The following is a 14802-nucleotide window of genomic DNA, read 5'->3' on the forward strand; positions in this document are numbered from 1 at the left end:
ACGTCGAGGAACTCCTACGTAAGATTCAAACCGGATCATTTTTGTGATGCTAGGAGTTCTTTTTTTTAACCTTTTTATTATATATTGTAGAGGTGGCAGCCTATCAGATTGAAGGCATGGCTTATTGGAGGCATGGCTTTCAGATAGTTTTTTTGGTCACCCGTTAGCGTAAATGTCATTCCTGTTCATGTTAAGTTTGTACACTGCAATTTAAATGTTCCTTGAATATTTATGCATATTAGGGGGTGTGGCGTACGAAGGTTATGGGGGTGTGGCGTACGAAGGTTACTTGATATTAACTTTACTTTTTATTTTTGCTTGTGATTGTAACCTCCAAACCATTGTTCTTATCAGTTTAACTACCTAGGTAATTTAAATCAGTCCTCTGGGATTTATCATCCTGGTAATTAAATCAGTCCTCTGGGATTTATCATCCTGGTAACTAAATCAGTCCTCTGGGATTTATCATCCTGGTAACTAAATCAGTCCTCTGGGATTCATCATTTATCATCCTGGTAACTAAATCAGTCCTCTGGGATTTGAAGGGCCACATGTTCTCGTAAGGTTTAAAATGTAATAGTAACACTATTTTCTATGGATAATAAAAATGTAAATCTCTCTGTTTTCACGGACCATTCTCTGCATATTGTGAAAACTGTAAAAAGGTATTTGCTAATGAGAGATATTTTTGCAACATGACCTACTGACAGACCTGCTTTCTACAGAACGTACTATAGTATTATGCTATCGTAAGGCCTTAATGTATTTTAATAGTTACATTTCAAACTTATTCAACTAAAAAACATCATTTAAAAAAGCACAATACAAATCACAGAAAAATCCAACACTTGGCATAAAAACAATGAAGTGTTTAACTTAAACATCTTTTGAAGCTCCGTTGTCGAAGCTAAAACACATTTCTACATCCAATGAATGATTGACTCTAGAAGTAGGAAAGTAGCACATCAACTCTCCAGACTATATTTTTTTGACCAAAACCACCAGCTCATTTCTTTCCCCTTAGTAGCTGTTGTCACACGGGTTACCTTGATAAATCTTAGATCCAGACCCTGTGTTGGCTGTATGAAAAAGTCCAGAGGGTCCACTGAAGGACGGARGACTACAGTTGTAATGGATGGATAATAGGCCCACAGTGAGTCACTATGCAACATTTCCAACAGCAGAGACGTCTTACAGTCGACAAAGAATAACAGCATGCATCTTATGTATCTAAAGATCTTTGATCGTGAAGAAGGGGTTTGTTTCAGATACATGTCCAGATTCCACCTCCAGAAGAGGGGATTCCACCTCCAGAAGAGAGGGGATGACCCGTAATGTCTAAGGATCTTAGTCTAGTGGGACAAACTACGATYTATGAGCTATTCTATGTTGGGTCTTTTTGCCCATAGTAAAAARCAACAACCGCAGTAGATCAGTTCCATAATCCATGAGCGGTTGATTGCTCTAGTCTGATGAGCGGTTGATTGCTCTAGTCTGAAATCCCTGCGGTGAATTAACTTCTAGTCCTCATCCTCATCCTCTCCGAAAGAGAGAAGACTCTTGTTTTTCACCTTCTTTTCAGACTTCTCCTCCTTTTTCTCTTCATCTCCTCCCAATTTCTCTCCTTCACTCTTCTTCTTCTTGTTAGAGCTGGCGGTGATGCCCTGGAACTTGTCGGAGGAGCGCTTCGTGGGCTTCTTGAACAGGATCTTGCCGTCCGCAGGAGGCTTGTCTCTTGAGGCAGCAAGGAGAAGAGGCAGATTAAGTACACACACAGACCCTGTATACACATAGTAGACACACAGTACAGACCCTGTATACACATAGTAGACACACAGTACAGACCCTGTATAACACACAGTAGACACATAGTACAGACCTATACACACAGTACAGACCTGTATACACACAGTAGACACACCAGTACAGACCCTGTATACACACAGTAGACACACAGTACAGACCCTGTATACACACAGTAGACACACAGTACAGACCCTGTATACACACAGTGACACACAGTACAGACCCTGTATACACAACAGAGACACACAGTACAGACCCTGTATACACACGTAGACACACAGTACAGACCCTGTATACACACAGTACAGACCCTGTATACACACAGTACAGACCTGTATACACACAGTAGACACACAGTACAGACCCTGTATACACACAGTATACACACAGTACAGACCCTGTATACACACAGTAGACACACAGTACAGACCCTGTATACACACATACAGACCTGTTAACACACAGTAAGACACACAGTACAGACCCTGTATACACACAGTATACCACAGTACAGGACCCAGACACACACACAGTACAGACAGACATACAGTACAGAGAGACACACAGTACAGAGAGACACACAGTACAGAGACACACTCCAATTAACACATTACTATTATATATTATTTACCTTTTTCTGTACCATCCTTTACCTCTTTTATCTGTAACACTTCTTCAGCGCTTAAATCTCCCTTTTTGAGAATGACAACTTGAGGCAGCTCATCTTCACGATCACTGCCACTGTCATCCTCCAAGGCTGGCATCTCTAAACGCTGCGGGAACAGTGACAAGGTTAAATATCACCATATTGACATCATACCAGCCGCCATTTCCATGTTAAAAGGTACACATAGCTGCAAAAATAGCCCTTCGTGTCAATGAAATATCTATAGTGGTCAAGGAATTGAATTATGTGAGAGAGAAACCCCACTAATTATGGAGGGTGGTCAACTCTCCTGTAGAGCTAGCTAATATCGTGTTGACTATCTGAATCAAGATGTTAGCGCAGGACTCGAACTAAAACCTTACATAGCTCTCCAGCGGGCTTGCCATACAGTCACGTATATACTGTAGCCCACCTAAGGTTAACGTTAGTTCATTTTACATAGGCTAGCTAACGTAGCACATTAGCGAAATACCTTGGTATCAATGGTAGGTCCTTCCTTAAAGCCAACATCMTTCTTGAATTTCTTTAAAAATGACGGTTCTGCTGGTTTCACCCACGATACGTTCGCTTTCGGACCCTTATTCATCTTAGCCATTTTGAGAGTTAGAACAAATTAAGGAAACAAGYTAATTTCAGGTTGTGTTTAGCCCGTCGTGTTTAGCGTAACATTAAATCGTCATCACCCTGCGCCCGCTGAAGGTCATATGATCCCAGAGGTGAGTCTGATTGGTTGAACCGAGTGAAGCCTTTTAGACAAGGAAGTAGTCAAATATGTGACAGTAAAGTCTAGTTTAGARGCTAAATAAACATGATTTCAGGTGCGRTTTARGCATTATTAGCGGGCTTTCTTGGAGCCGTCGCCTCCTCGTCAGCCAAGCTATCTCTGGGCTCAGACTACCTCAAAGGGATGTGTGAAACAGGGCTGAAAACCTGGTTTCAGGATGGGGACTACAGGATTATTCAGGAGGAAACATCACCCTGCGAATGGGTGAGAGTATCTATATGGATGTATAATTTTCAAAGTGTGTATGTGTCAGAGGGAGACTGAGAGAAAGAATGTGTGTGTGAGAGATACCATTGTGTGTGTGAGAGATACCATTCTACCAGAGACCACTAACAAGTCCTATTGTATTCCAGCTCCACATCCCTCTGCAGCTGCTGTTCACTTGTAATGCTGTGATGTGTTGTTTCAGCTCCACATCCCTCTGCAGCTGCTGTTCACTTGTAATGCTGTGATGTGTTGTTTCAGCTCCACATCCCTCTGCGGTTGCTGTGTGGAGGACTGCTGTTCACCAGTAATGCTGTGATGTGGACCTTCTTCTCCAAGGCTCTGAGACACTCCTCCTCCTCCGCTCGGGCCACGGTCACCACCACCGCATCCAACTTTGTTTCCTCRGTGAGTAGAGCAACTGGTTGATATCCATCACGGCATGTATTCATAAAATGTCTGAGTAGGAGTGTTGACCAGAGGATCAATTGTATTCATAAAATGTCTGAGTAGGAGTGTTGACCAGAGGATCAATTGTATTCATAAAATGTCTGAGTAGGAGTGTTGACCAGAGGATGAATTTCACCTTTTAGATCGTAATGATTAAGTCAGGAGGACCTGATCCTAGATAGGCACTGCGACTCTGAGACGCTTTATCAATACGACCCCAGATCTCAGCTATCCAATTGATATAAACACAGTACAGTAGGCCTTTGGCACTATAGAACATTGACCATAAGACCATAGTGGAACAACGTTATTGGAGCAATGACATCTGTGAATACAGGTATTATAGGCTATTTATGTTGCCAATCCCACTTCCATAGTCTGTACTGTGTTTAGGCATTCCTTGGGAAGCTGCTCTTTGGCGAGACCCACGCAGCACTGTGGTGGGTGGGCATCTCTCTAACGCTCTCAGGTTTACTGGTGCTGCACGGATCAACTTCCCAACCAGCAGAGGCCAAGAAGGAAGAGTGAAGGACTGTCCACATGTGGAATAAGAAGTGGAATAACAATTCCACTGCGTCAATCACCCCACTGGACCGCCTCGCCGTTAAACAAACGCTTTCTGGCTCAAATAAATCTGGATTTCACCAGAACCGTGTTCTATTACCACAAAAGGGCTTTGATGTTACAACTGACTGTACGGATTCTAACATGTTACACCTGACTGTACACGGATTCTAACATGTTACACCTGACTGTCCGGATTCTAACGTACGTGACTGTCTACGTTCCTGACTGTACACGGATTCTAACCTGTACATCTGACTGTACACGGATTCCTAACATGTTACACGCTGACTGTACACGGATTCAACATGTTACCCTGACTGTAACGGATTCAACATGTTACCTGACTGTACACGGATTCCAAACTGTTCGCCTGACTGTACACGGATATCTAACATGTTACCCTGACTGTAACACGGATTTCTAACATGTTACAATATGGACTTGTACACGGATTCTAAACATGTTACCTGACTGTACATTGGATTCTAACATGTTACAGCCTGACTGTACATGGATTCTAACATGTTTACCTCACTGTACATGGATTCTAACATGTTACGCCTGACTGTACACGGATTCTAACATGTTACGCCTTGAACTGTACATGGATTCTAAACATGTTACGCCTAGCTGTAACACGGATTCTAACATGTTACGCCTGACTGTTACATGGATTCTAACATGTTACATCTGACTGTCATGGATTCTAACATGTTACACTGACTGTACATGGATTCTAACATGTTACAGCCTGACTGTACATGGATTCTAACATGTTAGCACTGACTGTACACGATTCAACTGTTACCCTGACTGTACACGGATTCTAACATGTTACGCCTGACTTTACATGGATTCTAATGTACGATATGACCAAGGTTGCACACTCCATACACAACATGATCAGGCTTTTCAACACTACACATTATTATGCAAACAAAGAATTTTAAATACTACTGTTGATATGTATATTTTATTGACAATATTGTAATGACCTGAAATACAAATGCATATCAATTTATTGAAATTAGAGTTTTGTAAATAAACTTCATATGAAATCTTGTCACGTAATCTCTGACATGTTTTTTATTCTGTAGTCAAACTATATGAGAACAATCAATACATGGATAAAGTACGATATCAACGACAACTTCCCTTTTATTAAATGTTAAAAGTAAACAATGTGGTCCCATGATATGGAGCATTCATTTGACTGTAGAAGTCCCTCGCCTAGTAGTAACCATCGTAGTCCTCCCTAGTAACCATCGTAGAAAGTACAGTAAAACCATCCACCATCACCTACCCCCCCCCCCAACTATCACCTAACCCCCATTCAATAAAAGTGTTCTCTTTACATTTTCCAGATGAAAAATGAATTGTTTAGATAAGGCCCTTTAATTAACACACTTAAAAGGTAATGTAATTCTCTGACATAATACAGATATGAAAAAAACAGGTTAAAAACTGTTAGCTCACCTCATTTGCATACTTTACAGTACACAGGCCATTAACTGTTATCCCACCTTACAATTTGCATACTTTACAGACCAAGGCCAGTAACATTAAAATTCTCAACTTGACAGTTTATTAAAAAAAAGGCACTTGGTGAAGTAAGATTAGAGGACAGGCCACGGACCATCTAGATTCTGCATAGTCCACAGGTCGTTTTCTAGGAGGTCTTCCCGTAATACAACTGAACCACGTAGAGCTGTGTATCAGGGATGCTCTGGACTACTGAAGGAGCCCGTTTGGGTCAATCCAACTCGTCTTCGTTGGGACTTGTACCTCGTTCACATCACCAGGGGGTATAAGACCTGGACATGTTGTGGCTCATTCTAAAAAGGACATTTGGTGCAGGATCCCTTTTAATAGCTTTGGTCCAAGCAGCAGTAGCACTGTAGGAAGGACACCGCACTAGACCAGTGGAGTCTGTATAGAAATAGAATGAATAGAACTGGCGTCTCTCTATAGAAGCCTAGTCCAGACCCCCCCCCCCCCAACTCAAGGAGAGTTGGGATATGCAGAAAAATAAAAATGTCCAATTCACACGTGTATAATACACACTGGTACATGTCTGAAATAGGACAAATGTACACACCCTCCTAATTATTATGTCAACGATGCCATAATGAATCACAATACCAGGCTTCCATAGCAAGTGTACCCGGGAGTTCACCAGTCAAACCTGCCAGGGTGTGAGGTTCACCGCCCATTCTATTCATTCTAGTTCTATGGGAGTCTTATGACACTAGACCAGCGGTATCTCTATGACGTCGTCCTCGATGATCTCCCCCTGCGGCAGCACCACGTGGTCATTGGGATCCCTCGTACAGCGGAGGTCAGAGAAGGGACTGAGCCAGGATGGAGAGAAGGGCCCTCCAAACGCTGACTTCATTGCCTCCCAGCAGGAAGTCTTCTCCCACCTGGCCTTCTCCCCCTTCAGACGCTCAATGCCCTGGAACAGAGACACAGACAGAGAGAGAGACAGACAGACAAAGACGGAGAGAGACAGAGACGGAGAGAGAGAGACAGACACAGAGACAGAGAGAGACACAGAGAGAACACAGTGAGCTGTAGACAGAGGAAACTGAATTAAAACATTTCATTAATTTAGTAAAATGTTCCTTAGTCATGCATTGGTTTCAATGGGAGATCCAGTGAAAAATGTGACTGAAGTGGCTGGTTTCCTGAACCCAGATGAAGTCTCCTCTTGGACTAACATGCACGCTCAAATGGACAAGTCATGGGTGTGGAAACCGGCCCATATTATTTCTGACAAGGCACGGACACCGACTGTGTTGTCTTGTTCTATGTGTTGTTGAAGTTGTTGGCACACGACAACACAGTGAGCAGTCTGCAGACTAATTCTGTCAATGAAGACGTCCATACATCCCAGGTCTTAAACATCAACTTATAAAACCCAATCAGGAGACAATAAGAAACGTTCAGAAATACATGCATCATGCTTTGTTGTTGTTTAGGAAAAAACTCATTCACTCCACAGTAACGTTGGGTTTAAGTGTGTGCAGTAGGACCTCCGTCCCACAGCGGTCGCGGCTTACCTCCGTCCCACAGCGGTCGGGGCTTACCTCCGTCCCACAGCGGTCGCGGCTTACCTCCGTTTGTAATGACCTGAAATACGAAATGCATATCAATTTATTGAAATTAGAGCTTTGTAAATAAACCTTCATATGAAACATCTTGTCACGTAATCTCTGACATGTTTTTTATTCTGTAGTCAAACAATAATATGAGAACCAATCAATACATGGATAAAGTACGATATCAACGACAACTTCCCTTTTATTTAAATGTTAAAAGTAAACAATTGTGGTCCCATGATATGGAGCATTCATTTGACTGTTAGAAAGTCCTCCCTAGTAACCATCGTAGTCCTCCCTAGTACCCATTCGCGTAGAAAGTACAGTAGAAACCATCCACCATCACCTAGCCACCCCCCCCCCAACTATCACCTAACCCCCATTCAATAAAAGTGTTCTCTTTACATTTTCCAGATGAAGAATGAATTGTTTAGATAAGGCCCTTTAATTAACACACTTAAAAGGTAATGTAATTCTCTGACATAATACAGATAGAAAAAAAACGTTAAAACTGTTAACCACCTACATTTGCATACTTTACAGTACAAGGCCATTTAACTGTTACCACCTCATTTGCATACTTTACAGACCAAGGCCAGTAACATTAAAATTCTCAACTTGACAGTTTATAAAAAAAAGGCACTTGGTGAAGTAAGATTAGAGGACAGGCCACGGACCATCTAGATTCTGCATAGTCCACAGGTCGTTTTCTAGGAGTCTTCCCGTAATACAACTGAACACATGTAGAGCTGTGTATGCAGGAGATGCTCTGGACTACTGAAGGAGCCCGTTTGGGTCAATCCAACTCGTCTTCGTTGGACTTGTACCTCGTTCACATCACCAGGGATAAGACCTGGACATGTTGTGGCTCATTCTAAAAAGGACATTTGGTGCAGGATCCCTTTAATAGCTTTGGTCCAAGCAGCAGTAGCACTGTAGGAAGGACACCGCACTAGATCAGTGGAGTCTGTATAGAAATAGAATGAATAGAACTGGCGTTCTCTCTATAGAAGCCTAGTCCAGACCCCCCCCCCCCCCTCAGGGAGTTGGGATATGCAGAAAACTAAACGTGTATAAAAACACACTGGTACATGTCTGAAATAGGACAAATGTACACACCCTCCTAATTATTATGTCAACGATGCCATAATGAATCACAATACCAGGCTTCCATAGCAAGTGTACCCGGGAGTTCACCAGTCAACCTGCCAGGGTGTGAGGTTCACCGCCCATTCTATTCATTCTAGTTCTATGGGAGTCTTATGACACTAGACCAGCGGTATCTCTATGACGTCGTCCTCGATAGATCTCCCCCTCGGCAGCACCACGTGGTCATTGGGATCCCTCGTACAGCGGAGGTCAGAGAAGGGACTGAGCCAGGATGGAGAGAAGGCCCTCCAAACGCTGACTTCATTGCCTCCAGCAGGAAGTCTTCTCCCACCTGGCCTTCTCCCCCTTCAGACGCTCAATGCCCTGAACAGAGACACAGACAGGAGAGAGACAGAAGACAAGACGGAGAGAGACAGAGACGAGAGAGAGCAGACAGACGACAGAGACAGAGAGAGACACAAGAGAGAACACAGTGAGCTGTAGACAGAGGAAACTGAATAAAACATTTCATTAATTGGCTAGTAAAATGTTCCTTAGTCATGCATTGGTTTCAATGGGAGATCCAGTGAAAAATGTGACGAAGTGGCTGGTTTCCTGAACCCAGATGAAGTCTCCTCTTGGACTAACATGCACGCTCAAAGGACAAGTCTGGGTGTGGAAACCGGCCATATTATTTCTGACAAGGCACGGACACCGACTGTGTTGTTTGTCTATGTTTGAAGTTGTTGGCACACCGACAACAAGTGAGCAGTCTGCAGACTAATTCTGTCAATGAAGACGTCCATACATCCCAGGTCTTAAACATCAACTATAAAACCCAATCAGGAGACAAAAGAAACGTTCAGAAATAACATGCTCATGCTTTGTTGTTGTTTAGGAAAAATCATTCACTCCACAGTAACGTTGGTTTAAGTGTGTGCATAGGACCTTCCGTCCCACACGGTCGCGGCTTACCTCCGTCCCACAGCGTCGGGGCTTACCTCCGTCCCACAGCGGTCGCGGCTTACCTCCGTCCCACAGCGGTGCGGCTTACCTCCGTCCCACAGCGTGCGGGGCTTACCTCCGTCCCACAGCGTGCGGCTTACCTCCGTCCCACAGCGTGGGGCTTACCTCGTCCACGCGGGCGGCTTACCTCCGTCCCACAGCGTCGCGGGGCTTACCTCCGTCCACAGCGTCGGGGCTTACCTCCGCCCAGCGTCGGGGCTTACTCCGCCCACAGCGTCCGGGCTACCTCCGCCCCACACTCGCGCTCGCACAGGCCGGGGCTTACCTCCGTCCCACAGCGTCGGGGCTTACCTCCGTCCCACAGCGTCGGGGCTTACCTCCGTCCCACAGCGTCCGGGGCTCCCCGTCGCGTCGCTACCTCGCCCCCAGCGTCCGGGGCTTACCTCGCCCCGTCCGGGGCTTACCTCCGCCCACACGTGCCGGGGCTACTCCACAGCGTCGGGCTTACCTCCGCCCCACAGCGTCGGCTTACTCGCCCCACAGGTGGCCGTCGGGGCTTACTCCGTCCCCAGCGTCCGGGCTTACCTCCGTCCACAGCGTCGGGGCTACGCCCACGTCCTTACCCACGTCACCGTCCGGGGCTTACCTCCGCCCACAGCGTCGGGGCTTACCTCGGCCCACAGCGTCCGGGGCTTACCTCCGCCCACAGCGTCGGGCTTACCTCCGCCCACAGCGTCGGGGTACCTCCGCCACAAGCGTCGGGGCTTACCTCCGCCCACAGCGTCCGGGGCTACCTCCGCCCCATAGCATTCAGAAAGCAGCCAGTCGGACGGCCTCAGAGAGACACAGTTAAAAGCTTCAGTAGAAAATGGTAGGAGACACATCAGCTTCCCAGTTAACCAAAGCCAACGCAGAGTAAGACGATATAGGGGGCATGCATACAAAGACACCCATTGCAAGATGACACGATATAAAACAGTTTCTTGGAGAAAAGAGAATTAATATGGATATATATGACATAGAAGGAAAAAAAAACAGCTTATTAACAAATGGGAAATATTTATCTCTTCCGTGCAAAAGTGTTGAAAAATGTCAGTGGAAAAAAATAACCGTTAGGTCCAGCTTGCTCACAGGCAAGACACTCACAGCAGCAGTCAGGCTGCTTCCCAAACGGCACTCTGTTCCCCTCTATATGCACTACTTTTGACCAGGCCATAAAAGTAGTGCACTACTTTTGACCAGGGCCCATAAAAGTAGGCACTACTTTGACCAGGGCCCATAAAAGTAGTGACATTTGACAGGCCAAAAAAGTAGGCACACTTTTGACCAGCCATATAAAGTACGCACTACTTTGACCCAGGGCCCATATAAAGTAGCGCACTACTTTTGCAGGCCCTAGTAGGCACTACTTTGACAGGACCTATAAAAGTAGGCACTACTTTACCAGGCCATATAAAAGTAGCGCTCACTTTGACCAGGCCCATATAAAAGTAGCGCTCTACTTTTGACCAGGGCCATAGAAAAGTAAGCCGCACTACTTTTGACCAGGGCCCATAGAAAGTATGTGCACTATATAGGGAATAGGGTGGCCATTGGGGATGCAGGCCTCAGTTAGGTGACAGTCCTCCTCAACAACCATCATTCAAACTAAACAGAACACAACAGAAAGTCAAAGAAACAGGTGAAGAACAATCCCAATGTTGAACAACGACATAACGGACCGGTTTCCCCCAGACACAGATTACACCTAGTCCACCACTCAAAAGCATTATCAAGAGAGATTGAAAGATATTATTAATTCTAGGACTAAACTTAATCTGTCTGTCTGGGAAACTGGCCCAATTAAGTTTGTTTCAGCATACAAAAGATCACATGAGAAAAAGTAACATTTATAAACTCCACTGATAGATCTCAGGAAAAGTGCATATTTGTCATGATTTATGACGTGTAGCCAGCTTGATATATGTTGATGTTGATATTGGAGTAAAACTACTACTGTATAATCAGTTTCGTTGTTAATATTTTAGTATTTAGTAATACTCCCTTTTTATTTGCAAAATATATTGATTCTTGTTAAGTTCGTTTTGTGAATCACGACCTCTCGTTTACACGTCTCCTGAATAACTCAAAATTAAAAAGTTTTAATTCCAACATAAAACGTAAATTCTGGAGAAACTACAGAATAAAAATAAAAAAGTGACTTTTATATACAGAACTTGGCACACATAGAAATGAGAAGAGCAAGATCCAACTGAGTTACCACCAACTTTTACACAAATATTCTGAAACACCTCCATGTTTTATGTTCCAAAAAGAAGGATCAACTTGAAATGAGCAGCATGTAGACTAACTTTAACTTTCTTTAAAACACAAGACAATATGAGTGTTTAACAAAGTAAAAGGACTAACCTACTGATCCCTCAACCACACTATACTTCCACCTGGCTTTAAAGCCTCTGAAAACGGTCAACTGTACAGGCCTAGTGAAAAGACCATGTTCCCCGTGCTGGTGAGTGTGTATCAGAGAAGAATCACAAGAGGGGAGGGTTTAGTTTTGACTTGAACAGGGTGAAGTATAGTGGTGTGAGCGGATCAGTAGGTTAGTCCTTTTACTTTGTTAAACACTCATATTGTCTTGTGTTTTTAAAGAAATTAAAGTAGTCTACATGCTGCTCATTTCAAGTTATCCTTCTTTTAGGAACAAATAAAACATGGAGGTGTTTTCAGAATATTTGTGTTAAAAGTTGGTGGTAACTCAGTTGATCTTGCTTCTCTCATTTCTATGTGTGCAAGTTCTGTATATAAAACACTTTTTTATTTTTATTCTGTAGTTTCTCCAGAATTTACTTTTATGTTGGAATTAAAAACTTTTTAATTTTGAGTTATTCAGGAGACGTGTAAAACCAGAGGTCGTGATTCACAAAACGAACTTAAACAAAGATCAAATATATTTTGCAAAAATAAAAGGGAGTATGGACTAAATACTAAAATATTAACCAACGAAAACTGATTGATACCAGTAGTAGTTTTTACTCCAATATCAAATCAACATATATTCAAGCTGGCTACACGTCATAAATCATGACCAAATATGCACTTTTTCCTGAATCTATCAGTGGAGTTTATAAAATGTTACTTTTTCTATGTGATCTTTGTATAGCTTGGAAAACAAACCTTTAATTGGGCAGTTTCCCAGACAGACAAATTAAGTTAGTCCTATAGAATTAAAATATCTTTTCAATCTCTCTTGATATGCTTTTGAGTGTGGACTTAGGTGTAATCTTGTTGGGGGGAAACCGGTCCGTTATGTCGTGTCAACATTGGGAGTGTTCATTTCACCTGTTTCTTTTGACTTTCTGATTGTTGTCTGTTTAGTTTGAATGAGGTGGTTGTGAGGAGACTGTCACCTAACTGAAGCCGCATCCCCAAATGGAGCACCCTATTTCCCTATATAGTCACCAACTTTTTCTAGTGGGCCCTTGGTCAAAATTAGTGCGCTACTTTTCTATGGCCCTTTGTCAAAAGTAGAGCCCTACTTTTTATATGGCCCTGGTCAAAAGTAGCAGCGCTACTTTATATGGCCCTGGTCAAAAGTAGTGCGCACTTTTATATGGGTCCTGGTCAAAAAGTAGTGCCGCTACTTTCTAATGGAGCCCGTGTCAAAAGTAGTCGCTACTGTTATATGGGCCCTGCGTCAAAAGTAGTGCGCTACTTATAGGGCCCTGCGTCAAAAGTAGTGCGCTACTTTTATTATGGCCCTGGTTCAAAAGTAGTTGCCACTACTTTCTATGGGCCCTGGTCAAAGAGTAGCTGCGCTACTTTCGTATGGGGCCCTGTCAAAAGTGAGTGCACTACTTTCTATGCGGTCCTGTCAAAAGGTAGTGCCACTATAGAGGGGAACAGAGTGCCGTTTGGGAAGCAGCGCTGACTGCTGCTGTGAGTGTCTTGCCTGTGGAGCAAGTGGACCTAACGGTATTTTCTTTTCCCACTGACATTTTTCAACCTTTTTGCACGGGAGAGAATAAATATTTCCCATTTGGTTAATAAGCTGTTTTTTTCCTTCTTATTGCATAATATATCCATATTAATTCTCTTTTCTCCAAGAAACTGTTTTATATCGTTGTCATCTTGCAATGGGTGTCTTTGATGCATGCCCCCTTATACTGTCCCTTAACTCTGCGTTGGCTTTGGTTAACTGGGAAGCTGAGTGTGTCTCCTACCATTTTCGACGAAGCTTTTAAACGTGTCTCTCTGAGGCCGTCCGGACGGGGGCTGCTTTCTGGAATGCTATTGGGGCGGAGGTAAAGCCCCGGACGCTGTGCGGCGGGAGGTTAAGCCCCGGACGCTGTGGGGCGGAGGTAAGCCCCCAGGACGCTGTGGGCGGAGAAGCCCCGGACGCTGTTTGGGCGAGGTAATCCCCGGACTCTGTGGGGCGAGGTAAGCCCCGGACGCTGTGGGGCGGAGGTAAGCCCCGGACGCTGTGGACGGAGGTAAGCCCGGACGCTTGTGGGACGAGGTAACCCCGGACGCTGTGGGACGAGGTAAGCCCCGGACGCTGGGGCAACGGAGGTAAGCCCCGGACGCAAGCCCCGGACGCTGTGGCGGAGGTAAGCCCCGGACGCTGGGGGCGGAGTAAGCCCCGGACGCTGTTGGGCGGAGGGTAAGCCCCGGACGCTGTGGGAGCGGAGGTAAGCCCCGGACGCTGTGGGGGCGAAGGTAAGCCCCCGGACGCTTGTGGGGCGGAGGTAAGCCACCGGCACGCTGGGGACGGAGGTAAGCCCCGACGCTGTGGGCACGTGAGGTAAGCCCCCGGACCGCTTGTGGACGAGGTTAAGCCCGGACGCTGTGGGACGGAGGTAAGCCCCGGACCGCTGTGGGGCGGAGGGTAAGCCCCCGGACGCATGATGGGGCGGGGTAAGCCCCGGACGCTGTGGGGCGGAGGTAAGGCCCCGGACGCTGTGGGCGGACGGTAAGCCCCGGACGCTGTTGGGACGGAGGTTAAGCCCCCGGACGCTGTGGGACGGAACGGTAAGCCGCGACCGCTGGTGGACGGAGGTAAGCCCCGGGACCGCCAATGGTGGGACGGAGGTAAGCCCACCGCACCTGTGGGACGGGAGGTAAGCCCGCACGCTGTGGACGGAGTAGCCAGCGACCGCTGTGGGACGGGA

At 45.2% G+C, this 14802-nt stretch overlaps 2 protein-coding genes and 2 long non-coding RNA genes across 4 annotated transcripts; 1 reads left to right on the forward strand and 3 right to left on the reverse strand.

The window, feature by feature from the left end:
* Nucleotides 1-745: 745 nt before the first annotated feature.
* On the reverse strand, nucleotides 746-3161 carry kiaa1143 (KIAA1143 ortholog). Its single transcript, XM_024144728.2, has 3 exons — nucleotides 2946-3161; nucleotides 2438-2579; nucleotides 746-1732 (listed from the first exon to the last, which is right to left on the reverse strand). The coding sequence occupies exons 1-3, from the start codon at nucleotides 3066-3068 to the stop codon at nucleotides 1521-1523; spliced, it is 477 nt and encodes a 158-aa protein (XP_024000496.1). The 5' UTR covers nucleotides 3069-3161; the 3' UTR covers nucleotides 746-1520.
* Nucleotides 3162-3186: 25 nt separating this feature from the next.
* On the forward strand, nucleotides 3187-4659 carry tmem42a (transmembrane protein 42a). The gene is given in 3 exon segments (XM_024144727.2): nucleotides 3187-3461; nucleotides 3723-3869; nucleotides 4305-4659. Coding segments are annotated over 3 exon segments (462 nt in total). The 5' UTR covers nucleotides 3187-3281; the 3' UTR covers nucleotides 4440-4659.
* LOC139026776 (uncharacterized) lies at nucleotides 4599-5358 on the reverse strand. Its single transcript, XR_011478718.1, has 3 exons — nucleotides 5319-5358; nucleotides 5009-5070; nucleotides 4599-4659 (listed from the first exon to the last, which is right to left on the reverse strand). It is a non-coding gene; the product is annotated as an uncharacterized lncRNA (long non-coding RNA).
* A 2262-nt stretch (nucleotides 5359-7620) lies between these two features.
* On the reverse strand, nucleotides 7621-8964 carry LOC139026777 (uncharacterized). Its single transcript, XR_011478719.1, has 2 exons — nucleotides 8148-8964; nucleotides 7621-8101 (listed from the first exon to the last, which is right to left on the reverse strand). It is a non-coding gene; the product is annotated as an uncharacterized lncRNA (long non-coding RNA).
* Between the last annotated feature and the right edge of the window lie 5838 nt (nucleotides 8965-14802).

Source organism: Salvelinus sp. IW2-2015, unplaced genomic scaffold (genome assembly GCF_002910315.2).
Source record: "Salvelinus sp. IW2-2015 unplaced genomic scaffold, ASM291031v2 Un_scaffold5785, whole genome shotgun sequence".
NCBI lineage: Eukaryota > Metazoa > Chordata > Actinopteri > Salmoniformes > Salmonidae > Salvelinus > Salvelinus sp. IW2-2015.